This window comes from Petaurus breviceps, unplaced genomic scaffold (assembly GCF_028583685.1).
Source record: "Petaurus breviceps papuanus isolate PSGF00001 unplaced genomic scaffold, PetGlider_PUasm1.0 173, whole genome shotgun sequence".
NCBI lineage: Eukaryota > Metazoa > Chordata > Mammalia > Diprotodontia > Petauridae > Petaurus > Petaurus breviceps.
The window spans coordinates 18,281,773-18,308,900 of record NW_027185759.1 but is presented as its reverse complement, the minus strand read 5'-3'; the positions used below and the strand labels follow the sequence as shown (position 1 = coordinate 18,308,900).

Here is a 27,128-nt window from a genome sequence, read left to right as displayed (position 1 = left end):
GAAGGGAGTTTAGAAAATTAACAGAGACAATTCTCAAGGTGAAGTGACTTGCCTAAGCTTACAATGGCAGAACGTGTCCAAGGTCCTAAGCATAAGCTTAGGACTAGAATCTCAGGTCAACTCTATCTACTACATCTTGTTGCCTCTCATCTTTCAGTACTCAAAAAGTTATTTTTTTTTTTAAAGCAATTGGGGTTAAATAACTTGCTCAAGGTTACACGTCCAGTTATTTCTGGGTGTGGTGCTGAGTATCTGAGCCCGGGATTAGATCTCCAGGTCATCCCAACACTGGAGCCGGTGCTTTTACTTGCTGAGCCACCTGGCCGCCCCTAAGCAATTGGGGTTAAGTAACTTGCTCAAGGCCAGGTGTTTCTGGGTGGGTGCTAAGTGTCTGAGCCCGGGTTTGATCTCCAGGTCATCCCGACACTGGAGCCGGTGCTCTTACTCGCTGTGCTACCTGGCCGCCCCTCAAAAAGTTATTTTTAAAAATTATAAATACAAGCATATTCTACTTGGTAGCTATAATCTTACTGAATTCCGCTCTAAACAAGGCTAGGGTGAAAGGATGCATGTGATGAGCTGGGAAATGAGAAAGGTGTAGCATCTTTGAGTTTTTTTCTCCGAATCCTGGCATGAATATTTCCAATTATTAAAGAATCATGTCATTAACAAGTCTGAAATAAGCTTTGGAGTGAACTTTCAAGACAGCTTCTTTCCTTGGTACAAACAATCAGGCATAAGTCACCTTCTGTCAGCTTCTGAAAATGCTGTTTATAATTCACTTCCACAGAAGCCTGAAGCCTGATGCTATTGTAAGAGCTTGGCTCCTCCTGCCATGCCTGGAGAAGACAGAGGGGACTGGCTTCTGTGGCCAGTATGTCTGCAGCGGCAGCCCTGCATCTGTCTTCTATGGCCACTTGGCCTGAACTCTCCCACTGTGGAGCTCATTGGATCTCTCTGGGCCTCAGTTAGCCCTTCATGGTTTCCTTAGCCCAGGACTTAGTGGGCATCACTGTTGAAGTGTCAGAGACACAAGACTGTGAGCTTCATGAGGGCAAGAGCAATGTGTCTGGCATCTGCCCTAGTGCTCAATATATGACAGGCAGCTTAAGAAGAGAGAGCTCTTCCTTCACATCTTTTATTTCATTATGGGAGCACGTCTCAGCTCAGAATGGTACAGACTTGTGGCATGATGATGACCTTTGATAACCACTCCCTGAAACTATAACAAGCAGATCAGTATAATATGAAGAGGCAGGAAGTGAGGAGAGCCTGCTGGTGCCACCAGGGCTAGTGACAAGCCAGAGGCACAGAGAAATGAGATGATGAATGCCCTCACTTTCAGAGTCAGGAATGTCTGCTCTCATGGCACATGGGTATTTATTTGGGGACAAATTAAGTTGCATATGTAACACTGAAAGATCAGAGCCTTGAGGAGAGAGACAGACAGTCTCTCAGCATATAATTTTCAAGTAGTCCCTAAGGGGGGACTCAGGTCTCAGCTCATGTTTCTTAGGATTGGTTGAGGACATATTATACTTGAAGATCTTACAATTTAGACTTTTTGCAAATGTGAATTTTACAGATGAAAAAAAAATTTACAGGTAAAATTTTAAAAAGATTTCTTGTATCCTAGTATATAGAGCATTGTTTTAAAAGGTTCATCGTCAGAAATAACAGGCATTTCTGTCACTGAATGTGGAGGGAAGTTATGTTTCAACCCAAAGCATAAAAGGGCCCACATATACATGCACTTTGACCCCTTCTTTAGATAAAAAGGCAAAATTCTCATGATGAAAAATATATTTCTTACCCTCAATATCATTTAGTAATAAGCAATGGGTGAGCATTTTATACATTATAATATGGCTATTATTCTGCTAAACAGTTTGCATAATACATGTTAAGAGGCAACTCTGCCTAATTAATTCCTGGGCAGGTGGCTTGTATCATTCAGCATAATTTCATAATCCAAATGTGGGTTTTCAAATTTAGAAAGTTGCAAATATTTTGAATGTCACTCAAATGCACAGGACCTAGTCTGAAATGATATATAACACATAGTATTTTTAATATATTTTAAGAATGCTAAATTAAAAAATGAGGAGAGACAGCTGTGTGCAGCATAAACAAATTATGCACTTTGAGATCCAGGCTGTCACATCTGCTTTATAATTATGTGCTTCAAAGACATATTAAAAGATATAGAGAAAAATACATACATTTGAAACTATGAAATAAAACCCTTTAGTTGTACTGCTGAAAATTATGATTTGGGGGACATATCAAAACAAATATGGTCCTTTAGGATATTTAACACTCAAAAAACTAGAAACATTAAAAAAGAAAATCTCATGTAAGAATATGCATGAAATATGTATGTGAAGGATGATTAAATTATTTAACTTTTTTACCTCATTTTATATATATATGTTATACACACACACACACGCATTATATTTGTGGGGAAATGCCAACACATTTTTTTCATTGGAGCATGTTTATCACATAATAGATATGATATTAAATAGAACAAGATTTGGTATGCCATGAAAATGAGTGATTAATAATGGTAATATTTTGGGGGGAGGGATTGTTACTTTTTATGCTTGCATCATAAGTTAATTTTAAATAGTGATACAGTAAACTAGTATAACCAGATATTACTTAGACCTCACAAAATACTGCTTATCAAAGGCTAGATCATGTTAAGGTACATGCACCATTCACACCTTAATTATACTTTATGGATCCTCCAATAAATGTATTAATCATATTAGCTTTCCTAAAGCCATACTGCTTGCTTAGAGTAAAGTAGGAGTTAAAAGGGTACAAGATGGTCCTCATATAGTTGAAAAGATAAGAAGCTTACTGCCTCTGTTAGTACTGAGTATATAAAAGTAAACTGGAAAAAGACACAGACTTCTATGCTGCAGGATAAAGGGATGAACATTCCCTATTTTGATATATGGCATAAGTTAAGTGGCTTGTGCAGATTCCCTGTAGCAAATCAAATTTGTGAAGCGTTTCATATTTTTAATGTACTTATCCAACCTTAACCTCTTTGCTAATCTCCAGTCTTGCATCTCCATCTGCCTTTTGGCTATCTTGAATTGGATGTCTCAGACTCTTTAAATTCAACATATCCAAAACTGAAATCAGTATTTTTCTCCCCCAAATCTTGCCTTCTTCCTAACTTCCATGGTTACCTGTCCATGGTACTTCCTGTCATCCAGGTTGGCAACCTAGGTGTCATCCTGGACTCTTATCTCTCTCATCCCCCAAATCCAATCTGTTGCCAAGGCTTGTTCAGTTGACCTTTGTGGCATCCCTCCCATGTTCTCCATTCTCTTCTCTGACAGTGCCATCATCCTGGTTAAGCTCTCATACCTCATGCCAAAGTTACTGCAACAGCTCCCTTAGTGGCTCTGCCTGCTACAGGTCTCTCACACTCCACCCCATTCTCCATTCAGCTATCAAAGTGACTTTCCTAAAATGCAGGTTTGACTATGTCTCTCCCCTACTCAAAAACTCTAGCAATTTCATATAACCTCAAGGATCAAATACAAGAAAAAATTGGGGGTTCAAGTCCTCTACAACCTGCTCCCCTCTTTAGTCTTTTTCCATCTAACCCTTCCTTCTTCTCCCTCCACATACTCTATTAACCAGTGACAGCGGCCTCCTTGATCAAGTTTCCCAAACAAGATACTCCATCTCCCCACTCTGTCTGGTTGTTCTTTATGCCCGGAACACTCCCTCTGTGTCGCCACCTCCTGTCCACCCTTTCTTTCTCCAAGTCCCAATGAAAATTCTGCCTCTTACAGAAAGCTTTTCCTCATGCCTTTAATTCTAGTGCCTTCATTTGGTTGATTCTTCCCAATTTATCTTGTCTATACTTTGTACACAGATGTTTAAATGTTGCTTTCCCCATTAAACTGTGGGTTCCTTGAAAGAAGAGATTGTCCTTTGCCTGTGTTTACAACCCCACATTCAGGACAGTGCTTGACACAAAGTAGAAATCTAATAAATGTTTATTTAACTGACTGGATCAGAATGTGTATAATATTATTGGAGGTCTCATATAAACAGGAGGATATTCAAAGGAAATAATTTCCACCCAGCTATCCTTTTCCTCATTTTCCCCCAAAGGGGAGAAAAGACATTTTGTTTAATGAAATTACAATGCAGTGCAAAAGCAGTATGTTTTAAAATAGAACCTTAATTTTTAAAAACAAAAGGAAAGAATGTGACATGCTGGGGGGTGTTGTACCCCAAGAAGAAATACTTGAATGGAATACATGATTTTAGTGACTACCCAGACTGCCCTTCTAGGCTCTACATCATGGTTGTTTCAGGAGTTGGTAAGCCTAAATTTGGGAATGTGGGGAAAGGGTCCTTGCAAAGCTTTGATTTCAGAATCAGCATTTAAAATACAATATTGGCACAATCATTTTTCTGTTTAATAAAGATAATTATCAACACTTACCAGCAGCTTCAAGGACCAGTTGCAGTCTAGCTTTGGCTTGTTCAGCAGGTGGCTATGAAACAAAGCAGAAAAACATTTACTTATCAGCAAATAGAGACTGAGCTTTCTATTTGAGTATCTAGCAATCCTTTAATACTCTTGCCCATCTCTAAAAGTACAATAGTATCTCTATCAACTTTTTCTCACTTCAACAGTAAAACAGAACTTTATTTTTCCTCAGTCAGGCTGTTGACTCTCATTTGTAATTTTCTTGCATTGTTCTCATTTCTCTTCCCAATTTTTCTTCCACTTCTCTTACCTGCTTCTTAAGGTCCTCTATGGTCTGTAACCAGCTTGTATTTTCCTTTGAAGCTTTTGGTGTAGGAGTTCTGACTTCACTGTCTTCCTCCTATTCCATGCTTTGATCCTTTTGGTCCCCAAAATAGGAGTCTAGTGTTGGAATCTTCTGTTTGCTTTGTTTCCTTTGCCTGGTCATGTTGCCACTTAATTACTTGACTTTTGGACTTTTTGCCACAGTAGGGTTCTGCCACCAGACAGGGCAGCTTCGTACAAAACTCTGGGGTTTTTTCAGCTGCTGGAGGTATTAGTTGGGTGCCCTTTCTTAAGCCTCCACACACTCTGGCAAGCTGGACACACACCCCAGGACCTACACTCTAGACTGCAATCCAGATCCAAGCAGGTTAAAGCAAGAGTGATTACTCCTCAGACTGGTCACTTGGTCCCCCTACACTTTGCAGGTCAGGGACTGAAGCTGCCACGTGGCTGTGGCAACAGCTTCTTGCCCTGGGGGCAAAAGCTGAAGCACTCCCAACTACTGGGTCCCAAAGTCCACACTGCACTGACCTCTCACTTTGTCCTTAGCATTTTTGTGTTGATAATTCTGGAGATGGCCACAGCTGCTGGTGATCTGGAGTCCCTCCCACCAGAGGCTGGTCAGGCCCGCCCTGGGACTAAAACCTCTGGCTCACATGTGCCTGGCCTCGGCCCCCAGAGTGCTGCGCTGGCTGATTCCTGCCAGCCTTCTGGGCTGTCCTCAGTGGGAGGTTAGCTTCTCTGTGTCATTTTGTGGGTTCTGCAGCTCCAAAGTTTGTTCAGAGTCTCTTTTTACATGAATTGGGGAAGGTGGGGGCCGGAGGCATATGGAGGTCTGCTTCTATTCCACCCCCCAGAACTTATTTTTAATTTTCACCAATATAAGTTTTATTTTGTACTGCAACATTTCTTGTTCTTATCACATTTTTATCTACTCAGAGTTGAGTATTTTAGGAAAGACCAACATGTTTTAAAATGATTATAGGGGTGGCCAGGTAGGACAGCGAGCAAGAGCACCGACTCCAGTGTCGGGATGACCTGGAGATCAAACCCGGGCTCAGACACTTAGCACCCACCCAGAAACACCTGGCCATGTAACCTTGAGCAAGTTACTTAACCCCAATTGCTTAGGGGTGGCCAGGTGGCTCAGCGAGTAAGAGCACCGGCTCCAGTGCTGGGATAACCTGGGGATCAAATCTTGGCTCAGATACTCAGCACCACACCCAGAAATAACTGGTCGTGTAATATTGAGCAAGTTACTTAACCCTAACTGCTTTAAAAAAAAATGATTATATACTTTAATGAGACAAGATGAAGATCTAAACAATATACTTGTAGTTCCAGTTATTGCATGAAGTTTTCAAACTGCTGAAACAAGTCAAGATAATGTTTGAAAATTCAAATAGCTAAATAAAAGTAGCAAGACAAATTTAAAGTGCTATGATTCTGCACTCTCTTAAATGTGTTTGCGTGACATGGGTGAGTAGAAGAAATGATAAGTTGTATCCTTTGTACTCATTGACAAATGGCACTTACAAGTGGCCTCAGTTAACAACTGTCTCAGTTCTATCTCTTTTCTGACACTGAAAAGTATGCAGCACTGTTCAGTCCCATTTTGATAATATTCTATGAAAAACAGAACATGGAATTGATATGGCAGAATATACTAATAAGCTCAGAATTAAAATTTGAATTTAAGGTGATAAAGAGTTCTTCAAAAAAAAGCCTGTTATTCAATTTTTGAAACAATTTATCCTTGAAGTCCAAAAAGATCTTTTTCATAATTAATTCATAAACATGTCAGCAAAAAAAAATGAAACATGGAAATTTTTAGAGATGAAAGTAATTACTCTATTATTGCCATCTGTGAAAAACAATCTTTTCAAAAAGGTAAGCTAATTTTCTTTGCCAATTTGTTTTGTTAAAGAGGATTTCAATAATAGGGAGGCCATCATAAACCATGTACTATTTAAGCCTTAAAGTGATGCATAAATGTGAGTTAAAAAACGTATTTACTCTTATCCTATGTAGAATGGTCTGATATATATTTTAAAGTACATGTTTTTATTATGGTTCTCATTTCACTGACAAAGAATTCTGAAGCATGTCTACGGTGTTCTAACAAGAATTTTTGACATAAGAAAACTGTGCACTTTATCAGTGAAAATACAGCATGTAAAACAATTTTACTCATCTCCACAAGAAAAGCTCCCCAATAGATGGCAACATTTCTAAGATGCCTAAATGTTTAAATGGGGCCAACATAATCAATTGTCACACATATACAAAATGGAAGTTAGGTTCAGTCTCAGCACATTTCTAATTCAAAGAGGAGATTGCAACTAAAGTAGTATATACAACTTTTTAAATAAATAAAATAAAATTTATTACAGAATGTTGGCTATGTATATATTGCTTTTGACTTTCACCAAAATAAACTTTTAAAGAACCCTAAAAGAATTAATGTATTATACTTTCCACAGCATCCTAAACACAATGCATTATTATAGAGAAGTACTTAGCTTATCAAATGAATGAAGTTTAATTAAACTGTTTTTAAGATAATTTAGAAACATACTGTATTTTATGAATAGTATCATTTTAGGGAAAACAAAAATTTACAACATATGGTCATGCTGAAGTAAGTCAGGGACAGAAAGAAAGTATATTCCTTTTATATTCAAATCTACTTTTGATTCTACAGATATAAAATAAAGCTAACAAATGATTAAATACAAAAGTATAAATAAGAGGTAAGAAATTAGTTGTGTTTTTAATGAATATATTAAGAAGGAAAACATATATACATATATTTGTAGGTACTTTAGAGTTTTTACTAAAGCTTCAATAATCATATATATATATCTGTATCTATATCTATATCTGCATTTAGATATAAGCATCATTATGCAATTGGAGAAAAGAACAAAGACACAAGATCTTAGTTTTGTCTCTTGAAGAGATAATTGATCCTAATGCTTTGTCTATTCTAACTTCCTGAACAACCTTTAAGCAAGTGTTTTCCATAGCCTCAAATCGTACCTTATAAAAATGAATGAGGAAATGAAATCAACTATACATAGGCAAAACATAGGAGAATTTCAAGAACAATATTGAAAACTGAAGTTTCTCCTTAAACTAAGTGTATTGGTAGAAGATCATAAGATTGCAGATTTTGAGTTGGAAGGGAACTTAGAAGTAACCTACTTGAAATCCTTCATTTCAAGGTAAGGGAACTGAATTTCAGGAAACTATGCAACTTTTCAAGAGTTACATCATTAGGAAAAAAGGGGGGGAGTGAATCTATCATGGCTTAACTTTGTAAAAAAAATTAAAATAGCTGTGCATTCTAGTCCAATGTAATATTCATGTGCAGTGTAGAAATTTTCTTTTATCAGTGAAGATATTCAATACCTTTAAAGTTATAATCAATATTATACAATTAAATTGAGATAATTATTACTCAAAAGAAATAATACAGAATATGAAGATAATCCTTTTGATAGTATTGTAATACTAACTAAAAAGTACAACTTTTTTCTATAAAAATTTTTTTTTAGATTTTTCTTTTTGCTTTTTGGAGGGGAGAAGGTAGGGCAATTGGGGCTAAGTGACTTGCCCAAGGTCACATGGCTAGTTCTGTATTAAGTTTCTGAGGCCGGATTTGAACTCAGGCCCAGTCGCCCTTTTTTCTAAAAATTTAAGCTAAATATGTTAAAAGGGTAAAAAATAAAGCTGTATATACTGTGACATATTAGCCAACTATTACAGTGGTACCTATCAGCTTCATTTTTCTGAACCTATCTGGCTAGTTATCTCTTATAGCAAAATAGTATTTCATCACTATTTTAAAAGAAATACTGTACATAGAATAAAAATATATCCACCTTTATTGTTTTTTACTATCTTTCACTTTTATATGTGTTTAAAACACAGAAATTTAAAAAATTCTTTTTCTGGTTTCAAATTCTCTCCCTCATCTAATGAGAATGCAAGAAAAATGAAACCTCTTACAAATTTGTATAGTCATGAAAGACAAATGTCTGCATTAGCCACACAGGTCCTCCCCCCTTCAAAAAAAAGGCAAGAAAAAGAAAGATAAGAAATGTCTCAGGCTACTCTCTGAGTCCATCAGCTCTCTCTCTCTGGACGTGCACAGCATGTTTTATCACAAGTCCTTTAGAACTGTGGTTGGTCACTGTGTTGATCAGAGTTTACTGAGGCTTCCAAAGCTGATTATCTTTACAGTGTAGCTGCTGCTGTGTGGCTTGTTCTCCTAGCTCTGCTCACTTCATTCCACACAGATTCATACAAGTCTTTCCAAGTTTCTCTGAAACCACTGCCTTCATCATTTTTTACAGCACAATATTATATTCCATCACATTAATACACCACAACTTTGTTTAGCTATTTCCCAATTTACAGGCATCCTTCCCTACCTTTAGTTTTAGTAATATAATACACTAAATTGCACGGAGAGAAAAAAGTTCTAGAACATTCTCAACAATATTCACAAAACCATAAACACAAATAATTACTAATGATCACCTAACAATTCTTGATTAAGGTTTTGGAATGAAGTTTCCTCACCTTAAGATAAAGGATTTCAAGTAGATGACTTATGAGTTACCTGCCAAATAAAAATCTATGATCCTATGATGTTCTAGGAATAACATTTGGTTTAAGGACAAACTTAATATTCTATATTGTTGTTGAAAATCTCCCATATTTTGTCTATGTGTATGGTTCCATTTCCTCATTCATTTTTGAAAGGTAAGTTTGTAGTATGAACAAACCTTTATTCAGGCCTTATGATGTGCCAAACAAGATGCTAAGTACTGGAAATATAAAGAAAAAGCAAATCTAGTCCCTGGTCTCAAGAAGCTTACAGTCTATTGGGAAAGAAAATATATTCATAAATCAATAAATAGAAGGAAGGAACAGAAATTAGAAGACTATTTGCTTTGTAATCACCTCAGACAGAAGGAACAGAGGGGAAACAAGTACAGCAAACAGACAAGGTACCAGTAATAAATTATCCTAGACAAAGAAGGTAGAAAAAAAACTAGGAAGAGAAAGGTGCAAAAGTTATATGTAATAGAGGGAGGGAGAGTGAAGAAGGGGCACAGTTATGGTAGAGATTGAGGACTAGCTAGAAGAGATGAGGTTAATCATAATTCATGTCTGACCAGCAAGCTTTCATTTTATGAATCCTACATTCACATGTCTGAGATCACCTGGGAAAGGTATTATCATAATTTCATTTAGTCTCTTGCAGTATCTTCTTTTCACCCCTTATCCTCTCCTTTTGCACCAAGGTCACCAAGTCATTGCACTTAATGTTAGACTAGCTTTACTGCAGAAACAGAGTATTTGAGTAATTTGAGAATTAGACGAATACTTGAGCCTATACAGGAGAGGATTGCAGGACCAGTGGCCATCCTACTTCTACCTGAAGAGCTCCATGGTGCAGGTGTCACTCAACCTTCTGGCTGTTAAGAGGAGGTTCTGGACATCCAATTTAAATTTGCCTCCACAACACTGATTCACTGCTCCTGGTTCTGCCCTTGGAGCAAACAGAACAAACCAAATATCTCCTCAACAGGACAGTCCTTCAAAGACTTGGGAACAATCAGCATGTCTTTCCTGGATCTGTTTTTCTTCAAGCTCAACACATCAAGTTTCCTCAACTGATCCTTAAATGGCATAGACTAAAAGTCCTTCTACAATCATGGAGAATTCATGGCCCTTCCCCATTGTCCTTCCCATGGACATACTCAAATCTATAAGTGTCTTTAAAACACACACATACAGATATTTATGCATATATTTGCAGATATATACATGTATATGTATATCTAAGCACATTTTTTTTCAATTAGCAAAGAATTTACTTTTCTCTCTATCACCTCTAGTCCCTCAATCAATTGAGAATAAGTGAAAAACAAAATTACAGTTATAGACATGTATAGTCAAGGAAAACTGATTTCTGCATTGGCCATGATCTCAAATACATGTCTTGTTCTGCAATTCAAGTTCTTTACCTCCGTCAGAAAGCATGTGATGTGTTTATCATTAGTCTTCTGGAATTGTGGTTGGTCATTATGTTGATCAGAGTACCCAGTTCTTTCAAAGTTGTCTACAATACTGTCTCTGCACAAACTGTTTTCCTAGTTCTGCTCACTTCACTCTGCATCAGTTCCTATACATCTTCCTAGGTTTCTTTGAAACTATCCCCTTCATCATTTGTTACAGAACTATAGTATCTTATCACATTTATATGCCATAACTTATTCAGTCATTCCCTAATTTACAGGTACTCCCTCAAATTCTCTTTGTTATATAAACAAAGCTATTCATGTTTTTACATATCTTTAATTAGAATTTGTTTTGCTTAGGACTAATTTCTCCCTTAATCCTCCCTTTAATTTTCCCTTCTTTCTTTTTCCTACTATTTCACTGCTGAGCAAAACCTAGTGTAATCTTCACTTTCCATTTTTCACTTAAGATCATAAAGATATATAAAAGAATCACTCCTAGGCATTGTCTAATTAGACTCCTTCTATGACCCTTGATAATGGCAGGGTTCAGAGGGGAAGCATGTATCATCTTGTGATATTTGAATGTAAGTAGACTATTCTTTAGTCCCTTATACTTGTTTATTCATGTTCACCTTTTTATGATTCTCCTGGTTCATGTCTGAACTTTAAAGTTTCTACATAGCTCTAACCTTTTCATCAGGAATGCTTGGAAAGTTTCCATTTCATTAAAGATTCATTTTTCCCCCTGTAGGATTATATGAAGTTTTGATGGTTAGTTATTCTTAGAGGTAAGCCTGTACCTTTTGCCTTCTGAAATACTATATTCTAAGCTCTCTATTCCCTCAAAGTAGTAGCTGCAAAATTGTGTGAGATCCTTACTGGGTCCTCACTACTTGAATTCTTTCTAGTTGTCTGAAGTATTTTTTTTTTTTAACCTCTGACTTTGAAGCTTAGATTTTGATCATAAAGTTTTCATTTTGGGGTTTCTTTCAGGAAAAGGTCATTGGATTCTTTCTATGTACAATTTGTCCTGTGGTTCAAAAAGATATGTCCAGTTTTAAGATTTCTTGAAATATGGTGACAATATTTATGATTATGATAATATGAGAACATTTAATATTATTCATAAGGCATTTAGCACAGCAGTTGGCATGGGGTAGACACTATCATGTTTATTTCCACCCCCACCCCACCTCTCTAGCCCTCTTTTTTGATCACATGGAGCTCAAGTAAACCCAATGATTTTTTTTTAAAGCAATTGGGGTTAAGTAACTTGCTCAAGGTTACACGGCCAGTTATTTTTACATGGGTGCCGAGTATCTGAGGCCAGAACCAATCCCAGGTCTCCCGATGCTGAGGCCAGAGCTCTTACTGTGCCACCTGGCCACCCCTAAACCTAATGATTTTTAAAGTTTTTTTCTTCTATTTTCTAGGCCAGTTGCTTTTGCTATGATAACTTACATTTTCTTTTATTTTTTTTTTTCAGTCTTTTGGCTTAAAAAAAAATTCTTGTTTTCTCTTGGAATCATTGGCTTCTATTTAGTCCATTCTAATTTTCAGGGAGTTTGTTGCTTGGCCAAGGTTTTGTGCCTCTTGTGCCAAGCTGTGAAATCTCTTTCCAATTCTTTCTTCCATAGTTCTTGTTTCTTTTCTAATTTTTTTTCTCTACAGCTCTCATTTTATTTATAAAATGTTTTCAACTTTTTTAAAATTAAAAAAAACAAACAACAAACCTCTTCCTTTACGCTTTCTAGTAGTTCCAATTGAATTTGTGTATAAGCTATGTTTTTCTTTAAGGCTTTGCTCATAGATGCTTTGAGTTATTCTGTTCTCCCGGATTTGTGTGATGAACATCCTGATCACCATAACAGGTTTTTATGAAGTAAATTCCTTTTTGGTTTAGTCATTCTCCCAGGCTACTTCTTGATTCTGAACTTGATGTTAGGACTGGACTCTGTGACCTTCTAGATGGAAGGTCTGGGTTGGTTCTACTGCTGTTTTCTTCAGGTACTGAGTGTTGCGTTATTCTAAGATCTCAGGGACAATTCAGGTTTAGGATATGCAAGTGTTTTCATCAAGCTTTCATCAAAGTAGGCTGATCCAGGACAAAGTCTGATTGTTGCCTGCCCTGGTCTGAGTTTTACAAGTTCCTGGACTGGGTTTGGGTCTGAGTAACAGTAGGCTGCTGCTGGACTCGGCCCCTCTCAGCAAGGTGAGAAGCTCTTTTGGTTCAGAGAGACAGAATAGCATTTTCTCTTTTGATCTCGGATTCCTGCCCTGGTTATTCCTTTGTGAAGTTGGAAATGAAATCCTGCTCTGCTTCTAGGGTCTGAGTCACAAGGCTGTTGTTTGCTTCTGAACTTTCTCCTCCCTCTGTATACAGGATAAAGTCTATGATTTTTCCTTAATGAAAGACACCTCTGAAGAAGTATTGACACAGTTGGCAAGGGCCAATTGCCCCAGGTTTGACTTTTTAGGCGGGATTAGAATGTAACTCAATTTAGTCTTGACATATAAAAGTTTTCTCCACTTAAAAAGACAGAACAGAGACCATAACATTTAATTCAACAAACAGAACAAATATTTCAAAAAGAGATTTCATTTTCATATTACATCCAATGAAGAGAAAAGAAAAAAATAACAGGCTGAAAGGTAAAGAGTTAGAGATTTTTAAAAATATAAAAAAGAATATAAGATAAATATAAATAATTAGTAAGAAGTGAGAAAGAAATGAAAAGGAGCAGTAAGTAATAGGTGATATTTCTATAAGGTTATTCAGTCTGTAAAGATTCAATTTATTTTATCTGGTCTTCACAGCAACCCTATGAAACAGGAAGGCTGGGTGTTTAGTATCCCTAAATTTGGTGATTTGCCCAGTCTCCCAGCTATTAAGTGGCAGAACCCCAAGTCACCCTCAAGTCTATTCAATAGGCAGTATTATGTATGTATTAGCGATTATGCAAGATATCAGGACAAAAATTAAAATTGCAGGTGCCCTCATGGAGTTGACATTCTATTAGAGGGGATCAGCTCATAACAAAATACGTACCAAATAAATTTCAAGTAAATGAGGTGGGAAGACTAACAACAACAAAGGGAATCAGGAAAGGACCCAAGTAAGAACTAAAGCCTTGGAGTGATTCCAAGGAGTGAGGTGAGCAGAGAACAAAGGGCAGTAATGTGCAATTAGACTGCAAAGAGAGTGGGAAACTGGACTGTGAAGGACTCTGAAATGCTTAACAGGGTCATTTGCATTTCATTCAAGAGACAATAAGGAATTACCGAAACTTTTCTTCTGTTTTTTAAAAAATAAATATTTTATTTTTTTCATTCACATGTATAAACAATTTTAAAATTCGTTTTTTAAAACTTTTGAGTTTCAAATTTTCTCCCACTATCTCTTATCTTCCCCAGTCCCCACTGAGAAAGCAAGCAACTGGATATAGGTTAGACTTGTGCAATCATGCAAAACACACTTACATATTAGTTGTATTGTGAAAGAAAACAGAGACAACTCTCCAGCCCCTCCCCCCCACAAAAAAAGAAAAATTAAGAAAGCTTAAAAAAAAGTTTGCTTCTATTTGCGTTCAGACTCCAACAATTCTTTCTTTGGAAGTAGATAGCATTTTTCATCATAAATCCTTTAGAATTGTCTTGTTTCACTGTACTGTTTAAAATAGCTAAGCTGTTACTGTGTACAACATTGTCCTGGTTTGGTTCACTTCAATTTGCATCAGTTCATGTAAGTCTTCCCATGCTTTTCTGAAAACATCTTGCTCATCATTTCTTATAACACAATAACATTTCATCACAATCGTACACTACAACCTATTCAGCCATTTCCCAAATGATCTACATCCCCTCAATTTCCACTTCTTTGCCACCACAAAAAGATCTGCTACAAATATGTATTTTTTTTTATATATATAGTTCCTTTCCCTTCCCCCCAATTTTTCTGGGATACAGATCTAGTAGCTGTATTGTTTGGTCAAAGAATATGCACAGGGTATTGGGCATAGTTCCAAACTGCTCCACGAAATGGCTGGATCAGTTCACAAGTCCACCAAAAGTGCGTTATTGTCCCAATTTTTCTACATCCCCTCCATTATTTGTCATTTTCCTTTTCTAACATGATGGCCAATCTGACAGGTATGAGGTAGTATCTCAGAACTATTTTAATTTACTTTTCTCTAACCAATAGTGATTTAGAGCATTTTTTCATATGACTATAGATAGCTTTGATTAGTTCATCTAAAAACTGCCTGTTCATAACCATTGACTATTTATCAACTATGGAAGGACTTGTATTCTTATAAATTTGATTCAGTTTTCTATATATTTGAGAAATGAGGCCTTTGTCAGAGAAACCTGATGTAAAAAATTTCCCAGTTAAAAAAAATTTCCTTCTCATTTTGACTGTACTAGTTTTGTCTATGCAAATACTTTTTTTTTTTTTAAAGCAATTGGGGTTAAGTAACCTGCTCAAGGTTACACGGCCAGGTGCTGCAAATATGTTTTAATTTAATATTATCAAAATTATCTATTTTACATCCCATAATACTTTTTACCTCTTGTTTGATCATAAATTCTTCCCTTATTCATAGATATGAAAGGTAAACTATTCCTTGCTCTCCTAATTTGCTTATGGTATCACCCTTTGTGTCTAAATCATGTACCCATTTGGACCTTATCTTGGTATACAGTGTGAGAAGGTGGTCTATACCTAATTTCTGCCAAACTGCTTTCTAGTTTTCCCACCAGTTTTGTCATAGAATGAGTTCTTGTTCCAAAAGCTTGGATCTTTGCATTTTTTCAACACTAGATTATGGTGGTCATTTATCATTGTGTATTGTGTACCTAATCCATTCCACTGATCCACAACTCTATTCTCTTCACCAGGACTATGTTGTACGGATGATTACCACTTTGTAATACAAAGAGATCCAGCAGAGCTAGGTCATACTCCTCCACATTAAAAAAAAAAAATGCTTCTCTTTATACTCTTGACCTTTTCTTCTCTGAGATGAATTTTATTATTTTTTCTAGTTCTACATAATAACTTTTGGTAGTTCTGAATAAATAAATTAATTTAGCTAGAAAGGTCTTTTCTATTATATTGGCTTGATCTAGCCATGGGGAATTAATATTTTAAGTTGTTTAGATATGACTCTATTTGTGTGAAAAGTGTTTTGTAACTGTGTTCATATAGTTCCTGGGTTGGTCTTGACAGGCAGACTTACCAATATTTCATACTGTCAACAATTATTTTAAATGGAATTCCTCTATCTCTTCCTGCTGGAATTTGTTGGCAATATACACAAATGCTAATAATTTATATGGGATTACTTTATATCCTGAAACTCTGCTAAAGCTGATAATTATTTCAACCATTTTTTAGTCGATTCTCTAGGATTCTCCAAGGATATCATATCATCTGCAAAGAATGATAGTTTTGTTCCCTCACTGCCTATTTTATTTTCTTCAATTTGTTTTCCTTCTCTTTCTAGTACAATATTAAATAATAGTGGTGAGAATGGGCATCCTTGCTTCATTACTGATCTTACTGGGAAGACTTCTAGCTTATCACTACAGATAATGCCTGCTGATGGTTTTAGATAGATACTACTTATTTCACAGAAAGTTCCATTTATTCCTACGTTTTCAATATGGGAAATTTTTGAGGAAGGGATTAATATAGAAAAATCTGTACTTTAGGAATCATTTCAGGAGTTGTACAGATGATGGACTGAAGGCAGGGAGACCAATTAGAAGGCTTCTGCAGAAGTACAGGTACAGGGTGTTGAGGGTATGATCTACGGGCACAGTCAAATGACTGGAAAGAAGGGGGCTTATGGCAATCAAGATATTGTGGAGGTGGACTGGACAAGATTAGACACTTAAAGATTGATAATGAAGAAAAAAGAAAAATCAAAGAAGACTTAGATTGAAAATTTCAGGACTTGAAGTACAGTGATGGCCTCAAGAGAAGTACAGAAGAGGTGTGAGTTTAAGGGAAAAGATAACAAATTCTAATTTATTTGTTGTTGTTCAGTTATTTCAGTCATGTCTGACTCTTTGTGATCCCATTTGGGGTTTTCTTGGCAAAGATACTGGAGTGATTTGCCATTTACTTCTCTAACCCATTTTATAGATAAGAAAACTGAAGCCTGCCTTGGTTCATGCAGCTTATAAGTGTCTGAGGCTGAATTTGAACTCAGAAAATCCTCTTGACTCCAGGCCTGGAGTTTCATCCACTGAACCACCTACTTGCACTAATTCTAATTTGGATGTGTTGAATCTTATATGCCTATCAGACATTCACAAAGAAATGTACAGACAGTTGGATATGTGGGACCACAGGAAAGAGATAAGGGCTGGATAGATCAGTTCTGGAAGTGTGTACGTAAAGGGTGACAAATAGATGATCATGATCCAGCAAAGAAAACTAAGAGGGAAAAGAAACAGAAGAAAGTAGTGTTGGAAAAATGTGGGCAGGATCAATGGACTAGGAAGAGGAATAGCTGCAATTTCAGTAATTTCTCATTACACCAGATCAAGAGAGATGGGTACAGATTCAGAAGATACTGGTAAAGCCCCATTCTCAGCTGGGCCTGGTACCACTGAAGGAGATTTAACATGGTCACGATTCTTTAAGTGCTCTTCATCTTTAAACCTGAGGTTTTGATTTGAACTGTTTAGTAACAGGAGCTCACAAGAGATAAAATATTCCCTGGGTTGAACTACATAGTCCGGTGGTTCTCTGCCTCTGCAGTGAGATGTTATGATCTGCAACTTTTACTTCTAGATCACATTAATTTCAATATGACCTCTTTATTTGACCTCTTGGACAATATTTGGATAAGCTCAAACATAGCTGAGTATGTGAAAAAGAGTAAAAGCAAAATTAGATTATAACCAACTTTAAAGGCATTTACCATCTTTAACTTGTGTTGAATTTTAAATTACTAAGAACTCTGATAGTAGGGGGAAAGTTGATTCTCCTCCATATCCCTCCAAATAAGTTGGTATAATCACAGAAACTAAGGAGCAGATGACAAATGAAATGAGGTATTGATATGTTAAAATGAAGTGCAAAGTCATGTCTACAAGCCTTTTATCCCTTTATGAATTGTAAAATAGTTTTCCGGATAGAACAGGAGGGCAACTGGCTATTAGCTGGTTAAAGACTGGCAAAACTCTTGAGACCTTTTAAAAAGCTAGGCTTGTCAGTCCTGGAGACAGATAAGGCACATTTGAGGCAGGGATGCCTTGTGGAGTTTGAGCCCCATTTCTCTACCAGAGGGCAGTGGAGGAAGGGGGTGGGGCTTCTCCTTCCCCAACTTAGCCATGATATAGCAGAATTACTTATAGATAACATCCATTAGGGAACACAGAAAGGCACACAAAGACCCATAGAGGGCAAGAAGCAGTTTGAAGGTGTGTGCCCTTCAGCAGTAGAGAAGCAATATAACTATGGATCAGAGATGAAAAATTTTATGTTGAAGTCTTATTGTGCCCAATATGACTGGAGGTATGAGTTACTTAACTATATTCTTCCCCTAAGTGTATGCTTCTTTACTAGTACACTTAGATTATCTAAGTTTATGTGTACTCTTCACACTGATATTGTATTTGTGGAACAGTGTGCCCCACATTGAGGTGAGTAACTGGTTTGTAGCTACTGTTTTTACTCTGTCAGTTCATCAAATACTCTTTCAGCTAACTGTAACTACTGGTTAACTATTTAAGGTAGGAACTTGTGGGAGTTGTAGTCCCAAAAGTGCAGACATAAGCTGACCTTGAACTTGTAAGAACAGGCATCCTACTGGTTAGGACGAAACATACCACTGCCAAGATGGGCTCCCAGAAAACAACTATGCAGGAAATGGGGATGGAGAGCTATCAGTTCAGAATATACAATGTTTATATTACCCCAAAATCTTCACTAAAGTGAAAGTATAATGGATTTTTGTCCAATCAAACCCTCAAATGATACTATTATAATCTTTCTTTTAAAGAGTATTCAGATTAATCACAAGTTTTCAGATCTATTTTGTTTACAAAGAATGTGACCAGTTTTCAGAGGAAATAAACCATCAAATATAGGTATCTTACACAACATATTCTTTTAAAAAAAAGAAGTATTTTGATTTTGCTAAATATTTCCCAATCATATGTAAACATTTTTAATATTAACTTTTAAAAATTTTCAGTTCTAAATTCTCTTTCCCATCCTCTTCTCCACCTCCCCTTGAGAAGGAAGCAATATGATGATATGATATTAATTATACACATGAAATCACACAAAACATTTCCACATTAGCAATGTTGCAAAAGAAAACATGCTCTCTCTCTCTCTCTCTCTCTCTCTCTCTCATATACACACACACACTTGAAAAATAAAGTTAAAAAAAAAAAGTATGAGAGTTCTTCAGTTCTCTGCCTGGAGATGGATAATATTTTTTTTTTATCCTGGGCCCCTTGGAATTGTCTTGGACTACTGTCTTGATCAGAGTAGCTAAGTCTTTCACAGTAGATCATCATTACAATATTGTTGTTATTGTCTACAATAGTCTCCTGGTTCTGCTCAATTCACTTTGTATCAGTTCATATATGTCTTCCCAGGTTTTTCTGAAACTATCCCGTTTGTCAATTTTTTAAGGATAACAGTATTCCATCACAACCATATAGCACAACTTGTTTAGCCATTCCCCATTTGATGGGCATATCCTCCATTTCAAAATCTTTTATCATCTTAAAAAGAGCAGCTACAAATATTTTTGCACACACACACACACACACACATATATCCTTTTCCCTTTTCTCCTATCTCCTTGGGATACAGACCTAGTAGAGCTATTGCTGGGTCAAAGTTTTATTACCCTTTGGGCATAGTTCCAAATTGCTCTCCATAATGGTTGGATCAGTTCACAACTCCACCAACAGTGCTTTAGAGTCCCAATTTTTTCCACATCCCCTCCAGCACCTGTCAGTTTCCTTTTCTGTTATGTTAGCCAATCTGCCAGGTGTGAGGTGGTATCTCAGAAGTGTTCTAATCTACACTTCTCTAATCAAGTGATTTAGAGCATTTTCCCATATGACTATAGTTTTGATGTTTCCTTCTGAAAATTGCCTATTCATATCATGTGACCATTTATCAACTGGGGAATGGCTAATATTTTGATAAATTTGGCTCATTTCCTTACATAGTTGAGAAATGAGGCCTTAATCACAGAAACTAACTATAAACTTCCCCCCTAGTTTCCTGTTTTCCTTCTAACTTAAGCTGCATTAAATTTGTTTGTGAAAAAACTTTTAAATTTTATGTAATCAAAATTATCCATTTTACTTCCCTTGATTCTCTCCCTTATTTGGTCATAAACTCTTCCCTTATCCATAGATCTGACTGGCATATTTTCCCACGCTCCCCTAATTTACTTATGCTATCACCCTTTAAATCTAAATCATCTGTTTTGACCTTTTCTTGGTTTAAATATGTTTCTGTGAAAAATCTGTGTTTGATTGAGTTGAAGTACAGAGTATACAGAGCTATACCTTCCCAGCTTAGGTCCTAACCAGTCCAAGTAAAATGACATCCCAGTTATACTACTCCCTTAAGTCAGGCTTCAGCAAATCCTGACCTGGGGGCCAAATTCTGTTTGCAGATTGTCTGTGTGCAGCTAAACACCGTTTTTATCTCATGGGCTATGAAAAAACAAGAAGCAGGCTAGATTTTCCCCTTGGGCATAATTTATCAACCCCTACCTTAAATAAATAGTGCTTCTTGCTTAAATTATTAGTAGCTCTTAAGCATCTGAGTGACTGTACCAACAGTTACTTATATGAAGAACATGTAAACTATGAAAACTAAAATTCATGTTTTAGTTTTCATAGATTAAACAATAAAACCTCAGAAAAGGTCCCAAATCTCTATACACAGTCCTTTAATAGATCTACCATTTAATTTGAAAATACAAATTTATTACATCTTAGGATGATGAATTGTAATAATCTCTACTTTTACAGATACCTAGAAAGACAGCTGGTTCAAAGCACCTAGTAAAGGTAAAGGGATTGTGCTATGCCAGTAAAGGTAAAGCCATTGTAGCATGGCCTTATGATCAGTTTTTCCAAGTTTTCACAGCTGGAAAGGATCATCCATCCATTTGAACTCTCATCTTGTTAATAAGAATATTGAGTTCTGGAGAAGTTGGTCTGCCACAGTAACATCGCAAGTTCATAGGACAGTCATGGAATGGAACGGAATGGAACAGAATGGTATGGTATGGTATAATTAAACTGCTCTTTTGAAAATCTCCCTCAATAGAATACACATGCTGCCAGCAGAATCATTGCAACTCTGGATACTGTTAATATATATACATGAAATTTTAAAACCATTTCATAAGATTAAAAAAAAACACCACAAAACTTTTTAAAGGACAGTAAATTTCCTATGGTATTTTGAAAATTATTCGAATCTTACTACAAATATTTATAATTACCTAGATTCTGTATATATCACGATTTTCAACACCTGAAATATGATATCAGCTGCTTTTCTTCTGCACTTAGTTGTAAAATGGTAAGAAGGGTAGTTTGAAACTCCAACACCAGCACTAAAAAGAATATTACATTCAATATTTGAGATGTATTTAACTTTTTCTTTTATACTTATTATGTTTGTGATGGGGTTGCAATCTGCATAGGTCATGTGAGTATGCATTGGATTAAAGCTTCTTCTATGACATAAGGATCTGAATATGTTCAAACACAGTTAAATAGAAGGATAGAGGATCCTGAAAGGTATAGGACCTCTGTTCTACTGGTGCTGCATACACACCACTGGCATAGTAATCCAGGACCAGGTGGTACAATGGAGCTGTGTGACATTGGGCAAGTTACTTAACCCTGGTTGCCTCAGTTTCCTCATCTGTAAAATGAGTTGGAGAAGGAAATGGCAATACAATTTAGTATCTTTGCCAAGACAACCCCAAATGGAGTCATGAAAAGTTGAATGCAACTGAAACAATTCAACAGCAACAAAAAATCCAGGAAGACCAGTTAGTTAATACTTCCACTTAAATCACCTCATGTTCCTCACTGTAAAATGAGGGAAGGGATAGTATTAGATAGTGGATCTCTAAAGTAATTTTCCTTTCAGATAGTTTGTCTATAGTATCTTAACTATGATAAGTATAATTTTTGAATTTGGTAGTAAAGACCACATATATAAAAGTCCACCTGGGCCCTAATCACTAAGAAATGTTCACTTAATTTAGATAACATTAATTTTAGAAGCATTTTAATTGAAATACCAGTATTTGCTATTACAACAATATACTATAATTATAGTTTATTAGAGAAAAAGTTTACTATAGAAAAGTTACCAAATATGGAATACCAGTTTAAGCAAGACTTAAAGGTAAAAGTTCCTAGGTATTTTGTAACATCTATATCACTACATCATGTCTTAAAATATTTCAGACACTTTTCAATAAGATATGAAGCTATTCAAAATATATTGGCTTAACAATTCATCAATGAAAAACAAATAGATTAAAAATGTCTGTTGTCCAGACTAAGACTTAAAAATCAACAGGAAACCCACTTTTATGGGCCATAAATAAATACATCTTGGGTAGGCACTTCCTTAGGGAAATGAGGTGGATCTAGAATAGAACAGAATGAAGGCTAAATTAAGGATGAGGGCTAACTTAAAGTTGGAAAATCATGTATACTTTTAGTTATTTCAAAATAACTATTCCCCAACACAAAAGTTCATCTGAATGTCAGTCTTCTCCTGGTGTTATTAGACAGGTATGATTCAAGGTAACACCAGGATTTCTGGAGAATAAAAAAAGTTATAGGTGACACAACAGGGAACAGAGACATCTGGTGGATGGAGATATCTTGTAGCATATTACCTACTGGGACTTGCTTTGGTTTGTGCACCAGAACTAGTATAAAATAATGAGATGGGAACCGTGACTAGAACTGTGATTTCTTTGGGATAAGAGCCCGCAGATGAAACAACTCTACCAGGTTAGGTTGGTACATTCTCTGCAATTTAGAGCCGTAAGAAACCACCTACAGCATTGACTAGGTATGTACTAGAAGTAGAATAGAACTTGAACCAAGGCCTTTCTACCTCAGAAGCCAACACTTTCCAAAAGGTATCAAGCAGGAAATGTATGATCAGAAAAGGAGGTGGGAAAAAGTAAGGAAGTCCAAGTACTACACTGTCATCCCCCTCCCCTGGTGTAAGAAGACTTTAAGTAGTGGGGAACTTTTTTGTGTGAAAGCCTCCTTTGGTAGTCATTCTGATGAAGCTTATGGACCTCTTCTCAGAAACATGATTTTAAATGTATAAAAATAAAATATGCAGAATTACAAAGTAGGCCAGTTACATTGAAATACAGTTATCAAAAGATTAAAAATTCCAATTTCACAGTCTCCTGAAATCTATGCATAGACTTCATGAGGAGCAAGAGAGTGGAGGGAGGTGATGTGGACATCATGTTAAGAAACTGATTGAGAGGAATATTTCTAACATGTTACATAGGATGGCCATGTACAGGTTGTGATAGGCACTGTGAAGTGGAGAAAACAAGAACTGACAACATCTGGTAGCTGGTTAAGTATTTTAAAGTGTCCCCGATCACCTAACATTAGCACCTCATCTTACCAAATGTCACTGATATACACATAGGGTTGTCAGTTGTGTCTTCCACTGGGATACTTGAAATGACACTATCTTAAAGAGAGACCTGAGTCAGAATTTCATCTTTGACAGTTAAGAGCTATTTCACTGGGGGCAAGTAACAACTTTTTTTTGTCTCAGTTGTCTCATAATAACTGTAAGTACCTTTTTTGTACGGTTGTGAGGAAAATGCATGGAAACTTTAAAGCAGCATTTAGATATCAGTTGTTATTATAACTATCACCGTTATTATTGCTGCTTTACCATCTGAAACCTTTTAGAAGAATTTATACTTTTCGGGGAATATGCCTTTCCTTAATCCAAAAGGGCCAACTTGATGTGATAGGATAATAAGGAACTGCCTCATCTGTTTCATAAACTGTTGAACTCAAGTTTATTCTTTTAAGGAAAAATGGCTTGCCTCACCTTCCCACCTCATTCCATGAAGACTGATCTAGAAGCTGTGACTTGTGTCACAGCAAATTCAGTGATAACTTCTGGCCCTAATTAGGGAAGACTTGGTACACAAAGCTTGACTTTCCTTTTATGCATTTAAACTTGGTTTGCCTCAGTTTCCTCATCTGTAAAATGAGCTGGAGAAGGAAATGTCAAACTACTCCAGTATCTTTGCCAAGAAAATGCCAAATGAACAACAAAGCAATCGTGCCAAGGAGCCAGAGTGCATGTAGTCTCTCTGTAGCTGAGCCATTTCACAAGAACCCATCTTGTTTCTCCAAGATGATTTCTAAAAGCAGCATGCCTTCTTCTTTTGAAAGCTTGGCATTTCTACAAACATAAAACAATATAAGAATAATAATCTAAAAGTATATACTTTCTTTAATGATGTCCTCTTTATATAGTATTTCCACTGGCGGTGGGGGAAAGAATAATGTTAATAAAGACTATAGGCATATTTGACTGGAAACAACCCTACTCCATGAAAATCTGTTTTCATACAAAACATAAATTAGGAAATAATTATGCACTGTGCAGAAGATTCCACGACAGAACTTCTGGACTTCCAAGGTCTTTCCTCTATGGTGGTCAGGTCTGATGGTTTTGCTCCTCTGTCACACCAATGGCCTTCCCCGCCTCCAGCAAAATGACAAAATCAAACTATTTAGACTTTTAGGCATTTAAAGGCCTCTACAAAAAGCCCTTAAGCAAATGACATTCTGAAGAGGGAGATTAGACACATCTATGAGTACAAATGTAATATAAACAAAACGAATACAAGATTGTTTTGGGAGGAGAGTCACTGGCAGCAAACATCTTTGCTAAGGTGGTGCTGGGCCTGGAGTCAGGAAGACCTGGGTTCAAATAAGGCCTCACACAGTAATTAGCTGTGTGACCCTGGACTAGTCATTTAATCATTTGCCTCAGTTCCTCATCTCTAAAAATGAGCAGGAGAAGGAAATGGCAAACCACTCTAGTATTTTTGGCAAGAAAACCCCAAACAGGGTCAGAAAAGTCAGATATGACTGAAATGACTGAACAGCAACAACATTGGCAGTCGAGGGGATCAGGAAAGGCTTCATGCAAGGTTACCACTTAAGCTATGCCTGGAAGGAAGCTGTAATGGGAATGCAAATTTGGAAGATCTTCCCTGCCCCTAGGCTAAAGTGCACCTGAAGCCTGGGGTGGGAGGCTTGTTTTTCAGTAGATACTTTTTGATTGGCCAGTGAGTCAATAAGGTTGTTACATTCTCTGAGCCAGGAGAAGGCTATACAAGCCCTGATGTGTAGCTTTGTTTTGGGGGCTCACTTTGAGAAGTGTTCTGTGATTTGATCTGTATTCTGGGAAGCCGTTGTCCAGGGCCCCCCCGGCTTTGAAAAACCCAGATGTGGAAACCCAGATGTTGACTGGGTATGGATGTAATGGCTGGACAGTTTGGAAATCTGTCTACTTGATCTGTTTCTGTCTTGATAATTCTGCCTGTATACTTTGAAGTTTGGGGTGCTGACCTTTTCCCCCTGAACAAGGTAAACGATATATGTTTGACTGATTAAAGTAAGCTTGTTAACCCATTTTGAGTTGCTTTCCTTTATCAAAGCAGATCCAAGAACCTGTGTGAGCAGCCACTCTAGGGACTCCAGGGTGCTTGCTGCTACAGAAGCAGACAGAGAGGAGGGATGGGAAAGAGAGAAGGCACAGGCATAAAAGTGGGAAATGTAGGATCAAGCTGAAGAAACAGCAAGGACAATGGGGATGGCCTTCTGAGGGAATTGTGGAAAATAATGTGTAAAGACTAAAGACAGGAGGTGATAGTGGTTACCACAGACTGAGAGCTGGAAGGGATCTCCTTGCTTTATATGAATTTATTTTATAGACAAGTGAGGCATGAGAAGGAAGGTGACCTGCCCAGCATATGGGGTAGTGACTGAACCCAAGCCTCCCCAACTTTAGGCCTGGTGCCTTATCTCTTCATAGACCACTGGGCTGTGGAGAGATGCAAATGCTAGGGAAGTTTTTATTTGACAGTGGAGGTAATAGGGAATCCTGGCAGTTTACAGAGTAAGGGAGGAGATACAGTCAGGCCTAAGTTTCAGAAAAATCCCTTGGCAGCTCCATGGCCCGTAGAGTGGAGATGCTTGTAAGTGGACATCAGGACGTTAAAAGAGGTTTGTGGAATTTCCTGAATTGAACTAGATGTTCTACATTAGGTCCTTTTCAACTCTAAATTCCCAGATCTTACAACTCTGGTAATACAAGGTCCTGAAGCTCTTTTTAAATACTGATTTCACACCAATCATATTTGAATAGGGCTCCTTTAAAAACACAGATATTACATAAAACAAAGCAGCACCACAACATTGTAACAATCAGATAAAATGAAAAATAGGTGTAAAATGTTAAACTTTATAACAGAACAATTGTTTTTTTTTTTCAAAATTCTCATGTTATTACTGGGAACATATTGTGGAAAACGCAATCGCTGTCTAAAAAAGTCCACTTGTATTTCAAGTACAAAGCAAAATCCTAAACTGGCTAAAATCCTCTTCTTCATATGTGCCTCTGATCACTTATCTCTGAATACCAATGAAGTTGATAAAAACAGAGACCTGTTTCAACAAAGCCCCATTTGTCACTGCAGAAGTTCTAGGACCATTACCATTATGTAGTAACTCAGAAAAAGTGAGGAAAGGCATTTGTACACTACAACATACTAGATATGCCATATAGCTACTATGTGTCAAAACAAAACGGAATGGATTCATATGCATATAAGATAGGCTACACTGTATTGTTAGTAGGCATTTAATTTATTCACAAGAATTCTGCAATCTTATGTTTTCCAATTTTTTTAAATTATAAGAATTTAATCATTTAATACTCATTACGTTAACTTATAATTTTAAAAATTTAGTTGTTTATCTGAAATTTATCCTAATTTCCATTTTCTTTAGAGAGAAATTAGTACTTAAAATTATTTAACTTGTGAATGTTGATATGGGTAATTTTGAAAATACATTTTCAAAATGAAAACTTGGACTATATTTTCAGTATTTTTCTAAACAGAAGTCTAAATGGTCACAAAAATTACAATTACAAATTCACTATTCATTTTATTTTTGTTCACTTAGTA

General features: G+C 36.6%; 1 protein-coding gene across 6 annotated transcripts in view; it reads right to left on the bottom strand.

Moving 5' to 3' along the window:
* RSRC1 (arginine and serine rich coiled-coil 1) overlaps positions 1 to 27,128 on the bottom strand; it is a 428,038-nt gene that overhangs the window by 166,944 nt on the left and 233,966 nt on the right. For all 6 annotated transcript variants that reach the window (XM_069083462.1, XM_069083461.1, XM_069083460.1 and 3 more), the window contains one exon: positions 4,487 to 4,538. In XM_069083462.1, coding sequence (XP_068939563.1) covers positions 4,487 to 4,538 — 52 coding nt within the window. The remainder of the gene's footprint in view (positions 1 to 4,486; positions 4,539 to 27,128) is intronic.